The sequence below is a fragment of the Myotis brandtii genome, unplaced genomic scaffold (assembly GCF_000412655.1).
Source record: "Myotis brandtii unplaced genomic scaffold, ASM41265v1 scaffold237, whole genome shotgun sequence".
NCBI classification, from domain to species: domain Eukaryota; kingdom Metazoa; phylum Chordata; class Mammalia; order Chiroptera; family Vespertilionidae; genus Myotis; species Myotis brandtii.
This window is the reverse complement of record NW_005358943.1, coordinates 5677454-5700475: the sequence shown is the minus strand read 5'-3', so window position 1 is coordinate 5700475 and position 23022 is coordinate 5677454. Positions and strand designations below refer to the sequence as shown.

Genomic DNA, 23022 nt, shown 5'->3' with positions numbered 1-23022 from the left:
ATGGGTTGTGGGGCCCAGAAATTAAAGTAGGCGCCACAACCTGTCTAGCCCTTGCCCCCGGGGGACGGGAGTGCCAGGCGGGGAGCGCGCCTTGCACTCGGATGGAGGTGGCAGCTTTCTGGACCTATACGCATTCCGCTGGCCCCTTTCTTTGACTCGGGCGCCAGGAGACCTGCGGGTGCGCTGCTCCCGGAGCCGGCTGCTCGGCTGGGCGGGGCCGCGGTGCCCTCCTCCCCATTTCAAGGGTGACTGTGCCGCTGACGTCAGGCAGCTTTTGGTTCATTCCCTGGCGCGAGGACTTTATTTTCATAACAGCGTGCAGTGCCATGGAACTGGAATAGGCGTGTCCTCCCCCCTGACCCTCTCCCGCCCCTTGTCCCTCCGCTCACCTCCTCGCTCGCTCCCTCCCTCCCTCCGGCGACAGCCGCCTTTATAACTGCTCGGCGCCTCGAGGGCGGGATCGCTTTCGCGGGCTCCCCAGCACCCAGGGGCTCCGAGCTGCCTCGAACGCGCGGGAAGCAGCGCCAGTTCCAGCGCAGAAGCCCAGCCACAGGGTAAGCGAGGCGCACGGAGCCCGGAGCGCGCCCCGCCTCCGGATGTAAATCCTGGGGGTGAGCGGGGTCGGGAGGGTGGAATGCTCGAGAGAAAGCCTGGTAATGAGGACTGCAACTGGCTGTGAGCAGGAAAGAATCCCTAGAAAGAAATGCCTCTAGTTTAACACAACTCGGATTGTTTTCTTCCTCTGCGCCTCCCAGGCTAAGATAGAGGCGGAGAGCGAAATGAACATCAGGCAGGAGTTTCAGACGCGTTCTACGCACTCTTAGCAGGCGGAATCCTGGCCGGGCAGGGGGGCAGCTCCGGCATCCGGGAGAAGAGAAAAGAGGGAGAAAGATCTTAGAGGAAGGGGAGGCACGGGGGCGGAGAGGGGTGGACCCTGCGGAGGGCGGCAGGAGGGGAAAGATGGTGACAATTGTTACTTTACCTAGTTACTGAAAAGTTTCCAAGTGTTTTGTCCTTCCACAACAAGCGTGCCCTTGCGAATGTGGGGAAGTGGGTTCATAGCAGCCACCCCTTCTCTTGATGCGAGTGTGGGGCCCTCAGCTCCACAGCGTCCCCTCCGCTGCTGTCCCCGGCGGGGCTCAGGAACTCCCGCGTGTTCAGTGACAGCCCACCTTGCAAACAAGGAAACAGGACCGGAACGGCCCCAAAGATGCCCCCGAGGCCCTACGGCATCCGAGGGGAGGAAAGGCTAGCACACAGGGGGAGGTCTGCTCAGGTTCAAGGAATTTGAAGGACTTTCCATTCCTGACTTCTCTCCAGGCTGATGCTGTCCTCGGAGGGTCTGTAAATGCCACACCTGTTGCAGGTTCAGCTGAATCACCCACGGCTGTGGGCTCATTCCTGAGGGGGAACACTTGAGCCACTTCAGATACAAGAGGGGTGAGGATGGAGGCCCAGCTCCACTCTCCAGGCGGGATGCTGGTTGCTACCTGGAGAGGGAAGGAATGAAGGGGAGGAAGGGTCGGGAGGAATTTTACTTGGGAGACTGACAGGCTCCTCCAGGGTTTGGAGAGGTGCTGCTTCAAGGGCAAATGGGAATGAGCAGAACATTCCTGGGAAGTGCTCTCCACTCGGGTCAGGAACCCTCCTTCCTCCTCCTGACTCTACAGGACTGTGCAGCCTTGGGAGGCAGGGCCTGGGCCCTGAGTTCCCCCGCCCCGCAGCGGTTCTCAACCTGTGGGTCGCGACCCCTGAAAATACATCCTGCATATCAGATATTTACATTACGATTCATAACAGTAGCAAAATTACAGTTATGAAGTAGCAATGAAAATAATTTCATGGTTGGGGGTCACCACAACATGAGGAACTGTATTAAAGGGTCACAGCATTAGGAAGGTTGAGAACCACTGCCCTAAGGGGTCCTGGGAAGGCCCCAGCTCCTTCCCAGGCTGAGTCCAGCCCTGGCAGTCCTCTGTGGAGCTCACGCTGCCTTCCTGTTTCACCCTAGTGGGCACTGAAGATAACGGGGTGTGAAAAAGTATTTTAATCGTGTGGTTTTATTTTTCTCACTCTGGGTGTTGGACTTCAGGTCCACCGCTATTTAAAAATCCGCAGCTTAAGTTGAGGAAATGGGCAGGAAATGAAGTGTTGGTATAATAGGACTTTTAACAACAGTGAATTGAACAGTGGTTTCTCTTGAAGGGTAGATTTTCCGAGTTGTTTGGTGTGTTTGTTTTTACTTTTATTCCTATTTTTATTGATTTGTGGTTAGAATATATAGTCTGTACATTTCTTATTTTAGGATTTCACATTTTTGTGTGTGGTCTAAAATATAGTTTTTTTGGTAAGTGTTCCAAGGCCACTTCCATAGAAGCAATCATATAGAGCCGGGGTCGGTAAACTAGGTGCATGGCCAAACACATCCCTCAGCCTATGTTTGTAAATAAAGTTTTATCGGAACACAGCCATGCTCATTTGTCTATGCATTATCTATGGCTGCTTCAGCTATAAACGTATGGATTGCAGAGCGTAAACTATTTGTTATCTGGCCCTTTACAGAAAATGTTTGCTGATCTTAGATATAAAAGATCTGAATTATTTGATTAATAATGGAGATCTAATAAGATATAAAGATAGAGAATATTTTGATTAAAGTATTCGCAGAACATATATAAACATTTACCATATTATTATTCATTTTTTTCTATTTCATCTGCTGAGGACTGATAAAATATTAAGGTCTCCAATAATTGTAGTATTTCCTTTGATTTCTCCTTGTGTTTCTGGTAGTTTTGTTTTATGTGTTTTAGTGCTATGTTATTCAGTGCATACACGTTCATGATGATTTTATCTTCAATGTGCAGTATCCTGATTATTATAATATAATACCTTTTTGCCTACACTTTGCATGATATTAATATCTCAACTCTTTCTTAATTGTCTTACCTTGAGCAAGCTATTTAACTTTGTACCTGACACATAATACCTGCTAAATAAACATTATCTATTATGATTGTGCTTTTTTTTTTTTTGCATTCACTTTCATTTTTTCCTTCCTTTGGCTTTCAACTTTTAAAATCCTGTTGTTTTAGGTGAGGTTCTTATAGGTATAGAATAGTTTAATTTAGTCTTTTTTCAAAATAAAAAATGTTAGCATTTACATTTATTGTAATAATAGTTGTTTGCTATTGTCATCTAATTTTTGGCCATGTATTCTGTTTTCTCCATCCTCTCTACATTAGGTAGTCTATATTGTATTTTTAGATCTACTAGGCCACTCAGTGGATGGTAGTGCCATTTTCAGGACTTAGAAATACAGGCTTGCAAGGAAAGATGACAAATTTAGCTTGGGGCTTGCCGGATCAAACATGAATATGTTGCCATTATATATTGAAATAAAATATTTTAAAATTGGTCTTTGAGAGCTTTGAGATGGTATACCAGTAGAGGACTTCACTTTATCCAACCACCTTTTTTTCTGAAAGTTTCATTTCTTTTTTTAAAAAAATATATTTTTATTTATTTCAGAGAAGAAGGGAGAGGGAGAGATAGAAATATCAATGATGAGAGAGAATCATTGATTGGCTGTCTCCTGCACACCCCCTACTGGGGATTGATCCTGTAACCCAGGCATGTGCCCTTGACCTAATCGAACCCAGGACTTTCAGTCTGCAGGCTGATGCTCTATGCACTGAGCCAAACCAGCTTGGGCCGGAAGTTTCATTTCTTAAAATTCTGAGCCTAAAAGATTTGAAAGATTCACTCAAATTCTTAAGTTTTTTAAAAAAATGATTTTTAGTATTTTTAGTTTACATTCCAGTAATTTATTTTATATTAATCTAAAGTTCACATGGTTTGTTTAGACTAGAGGCAGATGATAATATCCCCAGGAACTGCCCGAAAGTAAATAAATTGGGATGAACACCGTTGTTATACTTGTTTAGCTCTGCCCATGGTAGTGGAATCGTTTATTTTCTCTTCAGTTACTGCATAGAAACTCAATTCAGGGATGTTATTCATAAGCTGTTGCCATGACGCATCACTTTTATGTCATCAGAATACGGACAGCTACTCAGAACAGGGGATCTGGAGATTTCCCTAGAGACACTTTCCAATTACAACTTACCCTTCATCCAGGGCGGAGAAATTTCTGTGAGACTCCACCCTTGTCTTAGAACTTAGCCTAGATAAAAATATGAGGGTCAGCACATATTCATCTCAAAAATTTGTCCTCCCCATTACACTTGCTAATAAATAACTTGCTTTGAGTAAATATTCAGCGGGCAGTCTTATTCCAAACATTTGCTCAGCAACCACTGTGCAGAGCACACAGTGAGGGGGTACCAACAAACAGAAGATTTGCTCTATTTCCTTAATCCTTAAAACGCCTGTTATCTGATGGGCGAGTCAACCTGATATTAAAGTATAATATGTAACATATATATGGAAAACCTTCAGTGCCAAGAAGTAGTTACTTGTAAAAACTATGAAGAGACCTACAAATTTAAAATGAGATGGGACTAATAATTTTTAAAAACCTCAAGATTTGGGCCAAGTTTTGAAGAAATATGGCAAATGGATTGTGACTAGGAGAGGCAGGGTCTTTCTGGCTAAAAGAATAATGCGTGTGCTGAGGCAAAGAGGGTTACTTTGTCCAAGAAGATCTTAGAGGAGCCCCAATTTCCTACCAGATAGAAAAATACTCTTGGGAGCCTTGCTTGCCTTGCACAGAGGGGTAGAGAGGAGCTGGAAAGGCTGAGGAGCTGGCTGGGAGGACCAGCTAGAAAAAAGCCTTGAAGCTCAAATTGAGGCTGAATCTATTATAATAGACAAAAAGGAGTTAATATGCTTTTTAACCGCTAAATCCACGGATCTCTTCCCAGGCCTTTATTTCTTTGCTCCCCTTGAATTGTTTAACTCCATTGACCCCTCTTTTTTGGTGGGGAAACTGCTCCTTGGCTTCTGGGAAACCACCTGGGCTTATTTCTTTTTCTAACCTCCAATAACTTCTTTTTTGACATCCTTTGCTGACTTCTGCTTGGATGAGATGGTGTTCCCATGGTTCTGTCCTCGGCCCTCTTCCTCACTGTATGTGCACCCTGTGTAATCCCGTCTCCTTTCAAGGCTTCAGATGCCATTTATGGGCCCAGTCTGTGTGTATAGCCCAAACCTCTCCTGAACCTCAGACCCACATGTCCACGTGCAGAGGGGTCAGCTCAACCTGTGTCTAAGCGCCTGGCCTTTCAGAGCCATGTGATCTTGGGCAAGTAATTTAACTTCTCTGTGCCTCATTTTCCTCAACTGTCAAAAGGGGACATCATAATAGGGCAGTGTAGGGATTACATGAAGCCGTGTGTGGCCCAGAGTAAACTCTCAGGATAACTTCGTGTTTGTTCTTTCTGGATTCCTCCAACTGCATGTCCCGTAGTCATCTTAGATTCAACAAAGCTAGACGTAGCATCTCCCCTCATAAGCCTGTATTTCTAAGGTCCGTTTAGTTGCCTAAACTAGAAGTCTGGGAATTAACTGGATTCCTTTATTCCCCAAGTCCTGTCTCTTCTACCTTCTCCCCAATCTCCCGCCAGTTCTTGCCCATCTTTCATGCCTCATCTCCTTGGATTCCTTGCTAAAGCTTTTAAAAAAAATCCCACTAGGTAGACTGGGCCGCTGTTTTCCATGTGCCCTCAGCATTCCCTGCACACTCAGAAACTCCTTATTTGTATGTCTGTGCGACTCTATTGGTCTTTCCAAGGGCAGCAGCCACACTTGTGGTCTGAGTGACTTGTACATTGAACACAGTACCTGACACTAGCAGGCACTTAAATGTCTGTTGATTGATAGGAAGATTGACCTAAGGCAAGACTGCTTGCTTTGGAGACTTCCCAGAGACGATTTAAATGGAGAGAAGCTGGAGTTAGGGAGAAAAGCTTCTGAGATCATAACTGATTTAGAGATGAAATAGATTAAATTATGATTAAACTCATAAAGGCATACTCTTCCTAACTATGTGACATGGGGTATGTAACTTCATCTAAGACACAGCCTTCTCACCTACAAAATGAGTTGTGGGAATATTAAATGAGATAATAGGTATAAAACATGTAAATGAGAGAATACATATAATAAAACATATAGACGCTAAGCCTTGCGCCTGGCTCACAAGAGGACTCAGCATGCGGTGGTAGTCATCATTCTTTTTATTCATAATTATATTGTGACTATTGTTATTACTATGGATTGAAGGTGGGAATTCAAGGGCAGAGAGGAAATAAAAATGATAGAAAATCACAAATTTGCCTGTGATGGCTCAGCTTCAACAAACACCTAAGTTAGTTGATGTCATTCCCCAGGCAGTCCTCAGAGGAAGGTTTTGTCCTGTTCATTTTTAGATGACGGATGAGATAAATAGATGAATCTCCTAAGGAGGAAGATGAGATCAGCTACTGGGAAGTTTCAGGGCCCCAGCTAATTCATGCTCAGATACTCCGTCAAATGCTGCCATCTGTCCTTGCATACCAGGCAAAACCAATTGTTGGTCAATGTCGTGGGGAGGGTCAGTACTGCTCCAGGACCCTGTGGCTTTGCCTGCAGGTGGGCGTTCTCCTTGGCCTGCACTCGGACCCTTCAACCTCGCCTCCAGCCCTGGTTTGGGGTTGAGTTAGGAGTTTGTGGCACATATTCTTTTAAAGACAGGACATGGGGCAAGAAGGAGGATGAGGGGGAGGGAGAAAGAGGCTTAGAAATTGTCTACAAGGAGCTCCCCATGGAGCTGGACATGGGCTAGACCACCTAGTTCAGCACCCGCCCTCATTTTACAGAGGGGATGGAGGTTGTGGGAGATAGTGTCCACGCACGGCAAGGCAGCCGAAACCCCTTCTTCCTAAAGGGGCAGGGTAAAGGGAGGGTTTGGAATTGAGCTCAATAAGTGCCTCTCCTCCCTGCCTGCCTCTCCTCCTCCAGTTGTTTTCTCCGCCCCTCCCCCCATCTTTCTTTATTTTTTAACCTTTGGGTCAGTGGCCTCACTCATTCCAGAAGGGTTAAGGCATCGCCAAGTGATTTCAGGGTCTCAGCTGTGGGTGTCACTGGGTTGTTGGACAGCAGGTAGTTAGCACAGTTAGCCGCTGTCATAAGTGAAAGGGGGTCTCACCCTTATGACTCAGAGTCATTTCTCATTTCCCAGGCCTCTAAAACCTCACCATCCTCCTTCAAAGTGCAGGGTTTAGTCATCAGGAAATTGGGTGGGAGCGCATGACTGGATTCCAGTAAATTCCTCTCTGCTTGCTGGGAAGGATTCACGGTCTCTTAGGAGCAGGGTTTCAGATGCGACCCAGAGCTCCTCACTTCAGACCCCAAGTGCGACTTTAGACAGCCTGCGTGAGAGGGAGGATGGGAGCCAGTGGTGGGGGTTGGATTAAGGACAGCAGACAGGGGCTTGTGAGGTACAGCCCACCCCTCCCTGTCTCATGAACAACCTCTTTTCCGTGCTCCACTTCTCTCCTGACCATATGCTCGCCCACCCATCCTGGTGGGGCACTTACCACAGTCAGGTACTAGGCTGGGGAGAGACATTTAATAACCCAGCCTCCAAGGGACCTGTTTGTCTAGCGGGAGATGCAGATTTCTCAACAGGTGTGGCAGGGCTGCGTGCCAGGTGCTGTGGTAGGAAACGCAGAGGCTCCCTGAGAATTCAAAGGACGCGTGTCTCACGAGACATGGGCATCAAGGGAAGCACCTGGTAGAAGGGGCCTCTAAGTCAAATGAAGGGGGTGGGGAAGTGGGGAGAATGCCCCACGCAGATGGGACAGCATGCTTGAAGTGAGATAGAGGGCTGGTTTGGAGGAGAGACAAGAAGCTTGCATATTGGGGATATGGGGGAGGGTGTGGGGACAAGGCATGAGGCTGGAGAGGCAGGCAGGGCTGAGCCTTCCACTGGCTGTGCAGGTTATGGCTCTTTCCCTGGCCACAAAGAGTGGCTTAGAGACGGCAAGTCTGCAGACAGAGGTTGGGCTTCTGAGTGGTCCAAGTGGAGGTGTTGGTGGGTGACATAGTCAAGAGACAGTGAAGAGGTGGAAGTGCTAGGACGTGGGTGATGGGTCTGTTAATGTGGAATAGAGATTTCTTTGGCCATTTCCCAACTCAGTGGTATGACCTTAACTTGGCTTTTAGTTAAGGTCTGCCTTGGGTTCACAAATGGGGATGTTGTAGGAGGCGGGAACGCACCAGGTGTCTGATCCATGGGGTCAGATTGGACCTGGGTTCAGCAACCTCGGTACTTGGGTTCTGGCTAGGAAAGAATTCAGAGCCGAGACCCAAACTATAAGAGAACATTTACTTATAAAATCACAGAGGCAGAAAAAGTAATTCCTGGAAGAAATGGGCTTAGGGAACAAGTTCTAGAGCAGTGGTTCTCAACCTTCCTAATGCCGCGACCCTTTAATACAGTTCCTCATGTTGTGGTGACCTCCAATTTCATTGTTACAAATTGAACATAATTAAAGCATAGTGATTAATCACAAAAACAATATGTAATTCTATATGTGTTTTCCGATGGTCTTAGGCGACCCCTGTGAAAGGGTCGTTCGACCCCCAAAGGGGTCGCGACCCACAGGTTGAGAACCGCTGTTCTAGAGGCAAAAGAATGGCCCTTGTAGCCTGGGAGTGAGGAAGCCAATGGTAATACGCCTGGGGGTAGGGGGCTTGGTGGGGGTGGAGAGAAAGGGAAAGGCTCAGACATGCTCCCCCAGGGAGAGCCCTCTGGGTCCTCCACCCTAAGGGTTTTAAGGGTGGAGATTCCAGGGTATGTCCCAGGGGTAAAATCTCAATAGAATACTCATCAACTTTCCACGTGCGTCCTTTCAGGGTTGTGGTCACCACTGATTGCTTGGTCAGCGCCAGAGCAGGGGGTCATTACCCAATGCAGCTGGTCCTGAGGTCAGGCAGGGGGTCACTGGTCTGGTTTTACTGCTTTTCTGGACCTGGAGCTACAATCCAATGGAGGCCTAAATGTTATCTCTAGGGAGGAAAGGTCAGGGGGTCCATACCTTATCACCAGCGATATGCTAGGGGAGAAAAGTCAACCTGGGGGCGAGGTCCCACCTTACATTTGTCCTTTGCTAGGCACCCAGGGCTTTCCTCCCTGGTGGCCTCTGTACCTGGCCCATCGTCCTTGCTCTGCTCATGCCTGTCTAGCCCCCTACCACAGGGAGACCCTGGGATGCCTCCTGCCTCGCCTTCTCATCTTTCTTACAGGATCGCCCTTCCTGCCCTGCCTTCTTCAGTAGAGCACGCACAGCCAGTGTGCAAATAGTCATTTCTTTCCTGCGTAGGAACTGGAGGGTTTGTATAACTCCGAACTGTTGGGGCAACTCACGAGGGTAGGCTGAGCTCTCAGCGGTTTAATCCATGCTCAGAGCCTAAAGCAGCACCCAGTACTGATGTCGTCACCCCATTTCTAACTGGAGGGTTCCTACTAGCTTTAAAGTTCTGAGCAGACAAATGGGCTCTATGGTGTTGTGTTAAGATGTGCAACGTTGAAGCTGGAATTTGGGTTTGAATCCTGGACCTTCCTTCCACTTACTAGCTGTGTGACTTGGGTGAGTCAGCTAACGTGGGCCTCGGTTGCTGCACTTGTGGGACAGGGATAATAATGACATGAGCTGTATCATAAGGTGGTTGTGAGGGTTCAATGAGTAAGTGCATACAACTGGGTGTGAATGAATTATGAGACCCTCCCTCCCCTTCAAAGCAGTCCAAGAGGAAATGGTTTCTCTCCACCCCCATTTGGTCTCTGTTGGAGCGAGTCCACTCTAGGTCTCTCTGCCCTTCACTTTGGTTACGGACGATGTCCACGTCACTGCTAGGCTCCTTACATTTTCTCTTTCTTGCTCCAGCTCTTATGTTCTTCTCCAAGGCTATTGCTTTAGCTCCTGGCAGTTTATATTCCCAAGTGCCGATTGCTGCCCTATTTCTCCTCACACCCTGCTTTCCAGCAGTCCCTTGCAGTTCCCCAGAACCTGCCCTCTCCCAGCCAACTTCCCCGGCTCTTTCCCTCATCTGGGCCTTTCCCTAGGCAACACGGTTCCTTCTCAGTACAGGCTGCTTGATAATGAGTCTGGTGAGGTTTCTTTCCCTCTGACTAAATTGAAACTTAGAACATTTTAGACCTGTTGTGTAATCTCTGTCATGCTGGGGAAGGGGTGGGGAGGGCTAATAGAGGCCAATTAAGAAGGATATTAGTTAAAAAAATTAGTCACTCATGCTCAGCTGGTGTGCCTCAGTTGTTGCGTGTCAGGCCATGGACCAAGAGGTCACGGTTCAATTCCCGGTCAGGGCATATGCCCAGGTTGTGGGCTTGATCCCCACTAGGGAGGAGGTATTCGATCCATGTTTCTTTCTCATTGATGTTTCTATTCTCTACCCCTCTCCCTTCCTCTCTCTAAAATCAATAAAAATATATTTTAAAAAATTAGCCACTCAGATAAAAAATATTTACTAAAAGTTTTTTTAAAGACATTTCTGAGAGAATTGGGAAATAGAAACCCTAAGTGGATATTTGATATTAAAAGGTTATTGTTGCCTTAGCTCTGTGGTCGGCAAACTGTGGCTCGCGAGCCACATGCGGCTCTTTGGCCCCTTGAGTGTGACTCTTCCACAAAATACCACGTGCAGGTGTGCACGTACAGTGCGATTGAAACTTCGTGGCCCATGCACAGAAGTCAGTATTTTGTGGAAGAGCCGGTATTTTGTGGAAGAGCCACACTCAAGGGGCCAAAGAGCCTCATGTGGCTCGCAAGCCGTGGTTTGCCGAGCCGCAGTTTGCCGACCACTGCCCTAGCTGGTTTTGCTCAGTGGATAGAGCGTTGGCCTGCGGACTGAAGGGTCCTGGGTTTGATTTTGGTCAATGGCACATGCTCGGGTTTTGGGCTTGATCCCCAGTTGGGGGCGTGCAGGAGGCAGCCGATCTATGATTCTCTCTCATTATTGATGTTTCTATCTCTCCTTCTCCCATCCTCTTTGAAATTAATAAAAATATATTTAAAAAAGATTACTGTTAATTTTTAAGTATGGCTAAGTTAAAAAGGAGTTTTTGTCATATATATGTATGCATGTATTTATTGATAAAACGATCTGATATCTTGGACTTGCTTAAAAGTAATCAAGTGAGTGGGGTGGGGATGTAGATTATTGAATCAAGATTGACGATATATTGATACTTTTTGAAATTATGTGACGAGTCCATGGGCCTCCATTATACTATTTATTTTTTAATATGCTTGAAAATGTCTATAATAAAAACTCAAATATTAAAAAACACAACACTGTTTTAAAGGCAGTTCAGGGACTGTTTCTCATCTCCCTGGCATGGTTGGGGAGGGAGGTGGAGGTGAAATTGGGGAAACTGGTTTTCTCGCACTCCACACCCACTGCCCATTGCGCTTCTCGGACCCTGGTCTGTGGGTGTCAGGAGGCTCTGAGACACCACCCCCTCCTGCACTGCTGCCCCAGAGTGAGGGGCCTCGAGGTCCAGTTGGGTGCAGGAGGTCTCTGCCTTACCGGCCTGTCCAGCCCCAGACTATCCTCTATGCAAAACCTCATCAGTCTCTGTCAAGATTTAGAGTCGTCAGGCTCAAAGTCCTTCATAATTAATTATCAGGCAGTGTGATAACAACTACTTGCCAACAAACAGCACTACTTTGAGGGGTGGGGAAGGAGCAGTGGGAAGGGCAGGGATGGTGAGAAAAATACCTTTCCAGCCAGACACCACCCTGATGATTAATCTGAGAGGGAGTGAAGAGGAGAGGTGAAGTGAGTGAAGATGAAATGCACAGGGCCTGCCTGGGTCCCTTCCCTTGTTGGTGCTGCCCTGGAATTGGACAGGGTTCTTCCTCTTCCGTAACCATGGCACCCTCCACATCTCCCTTTCCCATAGCACCCCAGAGTGGACATTTGTAGGCAGAGCACATCAGGCTTTGGGTACTTGCATTTCAGGGCTTGCCTGTATCTGAAGTTCATCTGCCTTTCTTTCCCCTGTGTCTCAATCTCTCCCCTGGAGAGGTGGAACCTAGCCCGTGCTTTGCTCTGTGCTCTGCATGTGGGAGGAATGTAATTCCCGTGGGATAGAGTGCAGGCGACAGACCCATGGTAAGAGAAGGCCAAGGGATGCCTGGGGCAGTAGTGGCAAATTATGTCTGTCTGTCTCTTCTACTATGGTAGAGAACATGCCTGTTTCCTCTATTGAGTATCTAGACTAGTGATTGGCACAGTGGTATTCAATAAATATTGGTTGAGCCTGGCCAGCATGGTTCAATGGTTGAGCGTCGACCTATGAACTAGGACAGTGATGGCGAACCTATGACACGTGTGTCAGAGGTGACACGCGAACTCATTTTTTTAGTTGATTTTTCTTTGTTAAATGGCATTTAAATATATAAAATAAATATCAAAAATATAAATCTTTGTTTTACTATGGTTGCAAATATCAAAAAATTTCTATATGTGACATGGCACCAGAGTTAAGTTAGGGTTTTTCAAAAGGCTGACACGCCGAGCTCAAAAGGTTCACCATCACTGAACTAGGAGGTCACGATTTGATTCCCGGTCAGGGCACATGCCCGGTTTGTGGGCTCTATCTCCAGTGTGGGGCGTGCAGGAGGTAGCCGATCAATGATTCTCTCCCATCATTGATGTTTTTCTCTTGCTCCCTCTCCCTACCTCTCTCTTTAAAATCAATAAACATATATTAAAAAATATTGGTTGAATGAATGATTATGTAATACAAAGTTAAACTTGGAGGGCTAGTTTCACAAGAAGTTAGGAAGATAGATTTAAACTATAAATTATTTATTTTATTTAACTTTTGCTGACATACCACAAATATATTTTAATATATACACAATATTCATTCATATATGAATGTATGTGTTATACTGCATACAGTATATAATTAAGAGTTCATTATGACAGGGAAGACTCCATTATTTTTTGGAATTAGTAGAGCCATCCTTACAAATGCTTAGGAGGGAAAAACACCTACTATGTGATAGCAGAGTTTAAGAAGAGAATCCAGTGGCTTCTGAAATCTACAATTTAGATAACTCCTTTTATCCATGAGAGAATGGGATGCTTACAAATTATGTCTGAGACAGGTATTCCCATGTTCACTGATTCCTAAGAAAACACTAGACAAAAATATCAGGAATACTGAAAGTTATTTGTGACATATTTTTTTGAACTGAGATGCTGAAACCCCTCAACAGAGCACTGGGTCCTCTAGCTTCAGGGTAAATATCAATATTATAGTTCAATTGTGGGGAAAGACATATGGGATTTGTTCTTTCCCTTCATCAACCTTTAGGATTTGCCATGAGGACATAGAGAAAAGGTAGTAGCTTTATCTAATATAGTTAGGTCACGGGCAAAACCTTGGCTGAACATACAAAATTTTTTTCTGAATCTCTCTTGGTCCTCTGTGCCTGAGTTTGTTAGGACACTCACCCTCTGCCTCTATTTGCTTTTACACAGGATCAAAATGACCACTGCTCCTAGTGGTTGCCGCAATGACCTGGGTGCCAAGTACCACAGACTTTGTGATACGTCTGAAGCTTGGGGCATCGTCCTGGAAACTGTGGCTGCCGTGGGGGCTGTGACCTCCGTGGCCTTCATGCTCGCTCTCCTGGCCCTCATCTGCAAGGTGCAGGACTCCAACAAGAGGAAGGTGCTCCCGGTCCAGTTCCTCTTCCTTGTGGGTGTGCTGGGGGTCTTCGGCCTGACCTTTGCCTTCATCATCAAACTGGACAGCCTCACGGGGCCCACACGCTTCTTCCTCTTCGGCGTCCTCTTCTCCCTCTGCTTCTCCTGCCTCCTGGCTCATGCTTTCAACTTGACGAAGCTGGTCCGCGGCTGGAAGCCCCTCTCCCTGCTGGTGATGCTGGGCCTGGCTGTGGGCGTCAGCCTGGTGCAGGACATCATCGCTATTGAGTATGTCGTCCTCACCATGAACAGGACCAATACTGACATCTTCGCTGAGCTTCCTCCTTCTCGGCGCAATGAAGACTTTGTCATGCTGCTCATCTTCGTCCTCTTCTTGATGGCACTGACCTTCCTCACATCCTGCTTCACCTTCTGTGGCCCCTTCACGGGCTGGAAGAGACACGGAGCCCACATCTATCTCACCACGCTCCTCTCCATGGCCATCTGGGTGGCATGGATCACCTTGCTCTTGATCACCCCTACCCCTGACACCAGCTGGGATGATACCATCCTCAGCGCAGCCTTGGTGGCCAATGGCTGGATTTTCCTGTTGGCTTATGTTGTACCTGAGTTTCAGCGGCTCACAAAGCAACAGAACCCCATGGACTACCCTGTTGAGGATGCTTTTTGTAAACCTCAATTCATGAAGCAGAGCTATGGCGTGGAGAACAGAGCCTACACTCAAGAGGAAATCACTCAAGGTACAGAGCCGGGCTGGGTGGAGAGTCCTTTGTAGAGAGATGGGGGAGAATCATAGGATATTGTATCTGTACGGAACATGCAGGTTTATCCAGCTCGTGCCCTGTCAGAACAGATAAGGTCCCCAAGGCTCAGCTCATGCTTGAAACCATCCAGCTAGTTAACAAGTGGATCTAGAAGCTGCCTCTGCAGCTGTAGTCCAGCACTTTTCACACAGTCCATGTAGGTTTCTCTGAATAAAAATAGGATGAAGCAAAGAAATAGAAAAGGGATGACTCAACATTCTTAGAGATAAGCAGGTGAGATTGTGTTCTTTATAAAAGATGACTCAGCACCCCTTCTGGAAATGTGAGACCTTCATATATTTGGGCGTGTAAAGTTAAGCCAGGATTTCTTGCAGTGACACAGGGCACAGAGAGGTTAGAAAGCCCTTTTATCATAAACCAGCGGAAATCTCCATAAAGTTACTAAGGATTCCGATTTAACCTGAAGAGCTACATTTTATTGTATGTATCTGGCTGGGCCCATGGGAGGGAAGAGATCCTATCTTGACATGAAAGAATGAACCGATTTTGCTCTTGCCTGGTGTTGTGAGTAGACAGGTGTTCTGTTGTTGTTCTAGTAACATAAAGAGACTCAACTGATATCCAGACACTGCCCTTGCCCGTCAGGATCTGTGTGTTGCTCTCCAGGGTTTACATCAATCTCTGGACCTAATCAGGGGAGAGGAATGGGTTTGGGAGAGGAGTGAGGGGCCTCCAAGGCCCAGTTCTTAGCTGCTGCTTACAATTTCTCTGCTCCTGAAGCCTGAGGTGCGAAGCTTTCTGGTGCTTCTCCCTGTAGCAGGGGGGGCCCTCTCCTGGGTACTCAGAAGCCTCCCAGAGAGAAAATTCAATGGATAAGGTGTCTATCCTGCTTTGGTAGATGACTCAACTGGGGTGAGCACGAGTGAGTGCCCAAGGAAGGGGACCCTAATGCTTTAATTTCTCCTCTCCCTCTGTTTCAGGTCTTGAAGAGCTAGGTGATACTACCTATGCCCCTTATACCACCCATTTCCAGCTGCAGGTAAGTGATCTCTTCTTTTTCATCAGCAGCCTCAGCACCCCAGGCACGTGTCCCTTGGGAATAGATGGTGTTACCATTCTGATGGCTCCTAAATGGCCACCTTAAAAAGATGACATGTCTATGTTGCTCTCATCCACCTTCTGGGGTTAGGGCAGATGACTGGAGTGTAGGGCACAGGGAGGACTTTAGGGGGAGGGTATAGGAGAAAGGGAAGAAAATGAGATTCCTGCCCACATTGAATTTCTGTTGAAATATCCGGAAATGGGAGAGGGTTTAACAATATGGTGCTTGCTTTTCAGAATCGGACCTCCCAAAAGGATTTCTCCATTCCACGGGCCCAGACTCGGGTTAGCCCTTACAATGACTATGAAGGAAGGAAAAACGGCAGTTAGCTGAAGAGCGGGATGATCACGACAAGTCAGCAGAACTAATGGGATGTGGGTCAAATCCCGAGTCTTCTAAGGAAACCATATACAACGTTATGGGAAGACCCGGCCGCCCTGCCAACCTCAACAACTGTTCTTCTGTTCTGGAGTTGCTGGGGGCTAGGACACTCCAGTTCTTAGCAGCACCGTAGTTTTTCCTTTGTTCCATACTTAGGATGCTTCTTATAGGTGGGAGTCTCAGGCAACTCAGGGTTTCTCTCTTACTATTCTCTGTCACTGTACATGTGACTCAAGCTCCGGCCATCTAACTGCGTACTGGCTCACTCAACTTCAGAAGCCAGCACTGAATGCTGGTTTTGTAAGGATTGCTCAGTCCAGAGCAGAACTGCAAATCTGAGCAAAAATAGCAAAGGGCTGTCTCTCAGCCCCTCCCTGCCTAAATCTACACTGGAAGCCAACTTGCTGGCACCCTCCCTTCTTGCCTGGGTAGGAGAGGCCAAAGGTCACCCTAAATTTACTCATCTCTATGGTGCTAACACAGGGCCTCTGTGGGTCCCCAGCACCAATTTACAGGTCCCCTCTCTCTCCTTGGGTCACTCCCAAACTTGCTGTCAACCCCCCAACTATTCTCCCCTCCATGTTTAACCAGGAGTTTCCCTTCTGGACCTCACTAGTGTGGGCAAGCCCGACCTCTCTTTGCCAGGAGCATTTGTGCACTGTTCTTTCTGTATATTCCTGGCACTGATCCGAATCCCAGCCTCTGTAACTAGATTTGCACTGTGCAGGCATTGTCTGTGGAGGGGAGTGTGCCTTGTATTATAAGTTATTCACCGTTCTTTACCTGGAGATGCAATAAAGATGTGGTGGCAGTTCTTCCCCTGTGGCCGCAGCAGTAGGAGTGGTGGACATTAGTCATGTTGCAGCTGAAGTTCAAGGTTCGGTTCCACTGGGTGTGGGCTTGACCCTTCTCCGTGTGTTTCTCCTTCTCTTCTCTGTATGTGTCTAAGACAAGCGTGTTTTCCCCAACTTTTGAGGTGAGTGGCAAGGGTCATGAGGGGGGAAGCCAAGAGGGATCACGGACCCTGAGGTGTTGCTCCAGGAAGGCAGAGGAGTGGTGACTGTGGAATGGGGCTTGGCAGCCCAGGTAGGACAGGAAGGAGACCTGAAAGCCAGTTTGACGATTCACCTGCGGTTTAATTGTAGGAGGAAATAAATCCATATCCCTTATTTGACAGAGTTGGTTCATAATATCTCTCGGAAAAGTCATGGTACCTAACAATTATTATTTACTTAATCCCCGAAACAGCTCTGTGGGGCAGGGCAATAGGAAATTGCTCTTTGGTGAAGGAAAAAATAAAATCCCATACACAGAAACGGAATGGCATTTAAACACGTGTAGCTGAGTTAAAGAGTTACCTCCCAAGATTCCGATGCTCTGCTTTTCATCAAAAAGAAAGCCCAGCGTGGAAAGGGGTGAGGTGAGGTTGGTGAATGGATGACACACTGAATTAGAGCTATTTACATTCCACGAAGATTTGGTTAATGGTTTCTCAATGGCTTTGCACCAACATTAGCCAAGTTTTGTATTGAAAAGGGGAATTACAAATAATGATTTATATCCTTCTAGACTATCCCAGTCTTTCCCAAGAGGGCATAATCCAGTGAGGGAAAAGCAATATAGTTTCACATTTATCGTTGTGCCACAGTGTAGGTACCCAGGAAACACCCATTTCCTTCCCTCTTGTCTTCCCTTCGGTCTCTGGCCTATCAGCCAAGGGGGCTGAGTAAAAGGTAGAGCCACAGAACATCTGGATCTGCTTTCGTGTTAGAAAAGAGTCTCCAGGCCTTTGTATCCACAGGACTCAAGTCAACCTCTTCCAAAACAGAAAAGGACATGGAAGGGGACTCATCGCTGGAAATTGGTTTCTTTTCTTTTTTTTTAATACCCCTATCCAGGGATATGTTACTGGAGAGAGAGAGAGAGAGAGAGAGAGAGAGAGAGAGAAGAGAGAGGAGAACCATTTATTGGTTGCCTCCCATATGTGTCCTGACTGGGAATCGAACCTGCAACCTTTTGGTGTACTGGATGACGCTCCAACCAACCAAGCCACCCAGCCAGGGCGGATATTGGTTTCTTTTCTAAGAAATAAAGTGGCCTCCGGCGTTTGGACTAGTGGGCCATCATTTTGCTGATTTCTTGTTCTTAAAAGGCTGTAGAGGAAGGCTCCTCCCCATCCAACCACACTTGTAAACCCCCCCCCTCCCCCGCCCCCGGCAGCTGATAATCTGTCTTCAGGTCTATGCTTCCTGCACATAATTGAACTCTGTTGTTAAACGAGGAACATCTTGGGGGCTGGAGGTTTTGGCCTCTGACAATCACTGTGATGATCCTGGAGAAGAGGGTTCCCCAGCCGGTCTCCACCTGGGCGGAAATAGAAGGTGCAAATTTAGCCCAGCCAGGTCCTTGAGCGAAGCCAGTTTGATTGATGGCTGGGAACCAAAATGACACCTCCTTTGAACTAAATGGATGATAATAAAATGAAGTTCACAACCTTCCTCTCATCTTTCATTGTCAGATGAGAAATAGACCACATGTCACTTCTGCCTCTTGCTTTAGGCCCAGAGAACATCCATCGCTGCCACACCGCGTGGCTCCACTTGGTGGCAGTGGAACCTCAGGCATCGGCCCTCAAGGACACCGAGCCCCTCAAAAAACAAACATTTAAAGCTGCTTTCCGGTGAAGGGCGTGAGGCAGAACAGCAGATATTCGGTGGGCTTGAGGCAAACGTGTCCAATTCTGAAAGGCTGGTGTGTATGAGCTGTTTGCGTCCTTCCTCCCACCGTCTTTAGAGAATTTGCTACGATCTCCTCTGCCAGAGTTTAATTGCCCTGTGTCTGATTTTTGTGAAATTCTCCAAAGTATTTCCAGCCCATTTGTAGGCAATCTGGCATCTTTACAGACAATGGTCTCATATGCTGTGGTTACTAATGCCGACGGGTATGTTTGTGGTGAGAACATTGGCTTTTTGTCAGGAAAAGTGTGCCAAATCCAAAGGTACAGCCTGGCCCTGGAAATGCAACAATAACACCCATTCTTCCCCCCTCCCGGTGCATTCTGGGTTTCCTTCCCTCATTTCCAGACTTGTCCTTACTGCTGAGAACTGAGCTGCACAGAGCTGGTCGTTTCCTTCCTTGCCCATGTCCTTCGGTTACTACCAGGGTGTGAAGGGTTGCCCCTGTCCCAGCCATAATCTGAACAGGGATTATTTCAGAGTTGGAAGTGGCGGCTTCAGAAAAACCTTTCTTCAGTGTTGACTGCAGAGATCTGGGATCTGGCAAGACAGCCTTCAGCTTGTGGACCGCTGCTTTGGGGAATTCTCTGGTCCAACCCGTGGTCTTCCCTGGAACTCCTCCACCCGGGGCAGACAGTGCTTTGTCCTCCCTGGCTTCAGGATGCTTCAGGTGTGCAGATGTGTGTGGGGAGCAGTACATTGGTGTCTGACCCTGATTTCTGCAACCTCTGGATTATTACAGTTTTCTTGACCCTTCAGAGTGGGACACTCTAGTGCCTAAAGTGTTAGCGTTTGAGAAGGTCACAGAGTTTCTTTAGTTGGTGCCTCACAGCCCTCACTTTTCAGAGGAGGCAACTCAGGACTGATGAATATAATGCAAGTGGGACCAGATTTCTGGTTCTGTGCTCTGAATACTGTTGACACTTGGGAGGTCAGGGTTAGACACATTTTTTCCAAAAGGGGGTTTGAACAAAGACTCAGACAAAGTGACCATGGTCACCCATATTTTAAATCCCTCTCCTTTTCCTTTGTCTTCCCAATTGCTTTTTCTTCCCCTGTTTCTCTTCCAATGATCTCCTCTCCCCTCTGCATGTAAGCTGTGGGGAGAGGGACTGGAGGGTGATTGACATTTTCTGGTTAAACCACAGGTTACTGTCCTGCAACCCCCAAGCCAAATGAGCATATGCCTCTTGAGGGAGTAGGCTGTCAAAAGACAGATTTCAAGGCAAAAAAGAATTCTTCATTTCCCCCAGCCAGCATGATGATCCTCCCACTTCTCTGAGTCCCACATAGAGTCAAAACCCCATACCCAGCACCTCTTCCTTTCCTTTGTGGGGAGCTATGCGGCCCCCTCAAGGGCAATCTCTCACTCCCCGTGCGGTTTCTGATGGCAGATTTCAGAGGCAGTCCCGGGAAAAACTTTGCAAGTAACTGTTGTGTATAATGACCTGAGCTGTGTACCTCAAGCACCGGATTCAACCACGATCTTCAACAGAAAAGAAGAGGAAACTTTAATGAAATTTGGTTACCACGTGTGCAATACCCAACTGTCTGGTCCCAGCTACTTCTAGTTCAGGCCCCCTTCCATATTAAGATCCATCAACTAAACACACACACACACACACACACACACACACACACACACCACCCCTCTGATAAGCCCATGACACACATGACACAACATTAAGAAAGATTGAATAATAATGTATTGGAATAGATTAGAATAAAGGCCCCAAATTTAGTTTAATAGTTATAAATGTATTCATGCCCCTCCTCCCCCAAATAAACCACGTAAGTACTTGGTTTGACAGTCATGAGGAGAAGCAGCCTCCAAAGGCACAGACCCTGCTGTGCACAGAATGGGCTGTAAGACTGATAAGGACCCGTGATGTGGCTCAGCAGGCAAAGAGCCAAGGCAATCACAGGCAGTACTGACACAGTCGTGTAGTGTAGGTCAAGGCCGGCGCTGTTCCCACTGAACTGGAGGCATGTTACATACAGGACATCAGAATATTAAATCCATTTCTGTGGATCTCCTGGTTCTGAAGGAGCTTCTAACAGAGGAGCTTTTTAAAAGAACTACATGATATACAGAACGATTGATGGAAATGGAGATAGTTCATCTGGAGAGGAGATGACTTTGCAGAGTGTGTTATCATGATCAGAGCTAACATTTAATGTGTGCTTACTCTGTGCCAGGCTCCATGTTAAGGGATTTACTTGTATAATATTATTTAATACTTACAAAACCTTATACGTTATTATGATCATCATCCCCTTTTACTAACACCTGCAGGAATGGAAGCTCCAAGGTGACACAGCTACCAAGTGATAGGGCTGCCTTTGGATCCCTGATGCACAACCCCAGGCTGCCTCCCAGCCGTCTTGAATAATGACAGCATAACAGGTGGCTCAGTGTTAGGAGTTTCAGGGAGGCAGATCCCAGAAGAACTTCCTGCAAAGTGGTGGGTTATCTGCTGCTGGAGGTGTTCAATCTCAATGATGCTCTGTTGAGGATGATGTGGGGAATTCTGTGTTAGGAGAGAGGCTGGGCTCGATAAGCTTAAGGACTCTTGGAATTCTCAGAGTTCTGGACTTTACCTGCCAAACTGTCGTGCCTGGTATTTGAATCTTAAGAACCATGGAGAGATTACCAGTTTTATTGTACAATATTCTTCCCCGACATCTGCAACCCAAACACTTCCTTAGCCCTCAGGTGAAATGAAAATGCATTCCATTGTTTGGATGCGCCCTCACCTTTTGTGAGTGTTATTTGTTACTGGATGTTATAATCCATTTTCTGGCTGGCAGTTGTATTAAAAAATTTTTTTAAATTGAATTTATCGGGGTGACATTGGTTAATAAAATTATATAGGTTTCAGATGTATAATTCTATAACACACCATCAGTATATTGTATTGTGGTGATTGCATTTTACAGAACAGTTTTTCATAGTCTTGCTTTAGGGAAGATGCTATATGAATAGAGTATAGTCATCCCTTGGTAACTACCAGGTATGGGTTCCAGGACCACATCCCCCATCCTGTTGATACCAAACTCTGTGTTTGCTCAAGTCCCTTATATAAAACTAGAGGCCTGGTGCACAGATTCGTGCACTGGTGGGGTCCCTCTCACAATCTGGGACCCCTTGGGGGATGTCGGAGAGCCAGTTTCAGCCTCATCCCTGCAGACCAGGCCGAGGGAACCCACCAGTGCATGAATCCATGTACCAGGCTTCTAGTATGCATATAAGATCTTTGGTTAATCTCTTTCCTCCCTCCCCCCTCCTCGCTTCCCTCTAAGATTCATCAGTCTGTTCCATGTTTCCATGCCTGTGCTTTGAGCATCTGCCCCCTGGTGGTCATTGTGCATCATAGCTACAGGCCAGTCGGCTGATCACTTAGGCTTTTATATATATAGATGGTGTAGTATTTGCATATAACCTACACATATCCTTCTGTATACTTTAAATAATCTCTTGATTACTTATAATACCTAATGCAATATAAATGCTATGTAAATAGATGTTATAGTGCTTAGGAAATAATGACAAGGAAGAAAAGTCTGTACATGTTCAGTACAGAAGCAACCATTGCAGGCCTAACTACATAATACATGCCAGCAACAGTTAACATTTCCTCCCCAAATATTTTTAATTAATTTTTCTACAAAAAACTTTATTGTTTCCATTTGGTCCACTGCATGGGAGAGGGCTCCAGGGCGGTTAAAAGGATGCCTAGTGGTTTCAGGGAGAGGCTCAGGCAAAAGCTGGACACCAGGGGGAGACAGAGAGGCTCCTCAAAGGCCTCTGGGCTCCAAGGGCTCCTGGTCCTGCTTGAGGAAAGCCTTTGAAAGAGATCCTCACCCAGCCAGCCTGGGGGTCAGCTAGCCTACGGAGGTGAATCAGGTGTAGCCCATTTTCTTGATGAGTTTCACCTCCTCACCCAGGAAGTGGTTCTGCAGGAAGTCACAGAGATGAGGGTCTGTGCTGGTAGAACCCAGAGCCTGCAGCTCCAAAAGGACCTGGTTCAGGCTCTTCTCCATGACCATGGTGGCTTCCTTGGTGTCCTGAGTTTCACCTCTCATCGTGGGAAGGCTTCAGCACGTCCTGGAAGAGAATGTGGCTGCTGTTGCATCTTTAAGAGACGCTCAGTGCCCTCGTGCTTCTTCTCCACCAACTCTGGGAAGAAGTGACCCACACATTCCAGAGCCACATCATCGCAGTCAAAATAGAAGCCCGGAGAGAGGTAGGTGTAAGAGGCCCGCAGATGCAGGTTGACAAGGTGGTTGGCGGTGTGGAATAATTCTGATGAATTTTGGAGCTCAT

At 46.9% G+C, this 23022-nt stretch overlaps 1 protein-coding gene and 1 pseudogene across 1 annotated transcript; one reads left to right on the top strand and one right to left on the bottom strand.

Moving 5' to 3' along the window:
• The first annotated feature begins 288 nt into the window (after positions 1-288).
• GPRC5A (G protein-coupled receptor, class C, group 5, member A) lies at positions 289-16797 on the top strand. Its single transcript, XM_005866802.2, has 4 exons — positions 289-554; positions 13525-14453; positions 15458-15516; positions 15816-16797. Exons 2-4 carry the CDS (start codon positions 13532-13534, stop codon positions 15906-15908), a joined length of 1074 nt encoding a protein of 357 aa, XP_005866864.1. The 5' UTR covers positions 289-554; positions 13525-13531; the 3' UTR covers positions 15909-16797.
• Positions 16798-20157: 3360 nt separating this feature from the next.
• On the bottom strand, positions 20158-23022 carry LOC106726180 (annotated as a pseudogene).

What these genes read in the sequence shown, in the direction of transcription:
- GPRC5A (XM_005866802.2), top strand. Translation starts at nt 13,532, where the DNA reads ATGACCACTGCTCCTAGTGGTTGCCGCAATGACCTGGGTGCCAAGTAC. An exon ending in TCAAGAGGAAATCACTCAAG is followed by an intron (nt 14,454 to 15,457) that starts GTACAGAGCCGG and finishes CCTCTGTTTCAG; the next exon opens with GTCTTGAAGAGCTAGGTGAT. An exon ending in CCACCCATTTCCAGCTGCAG is followed by an intron (nt 15,517 to 15,815) that starts GTAAGTGATCTC and finishes CTTGCTTTTCAG; the next exon opens with AATCGGACCTCCCAAAAGGA.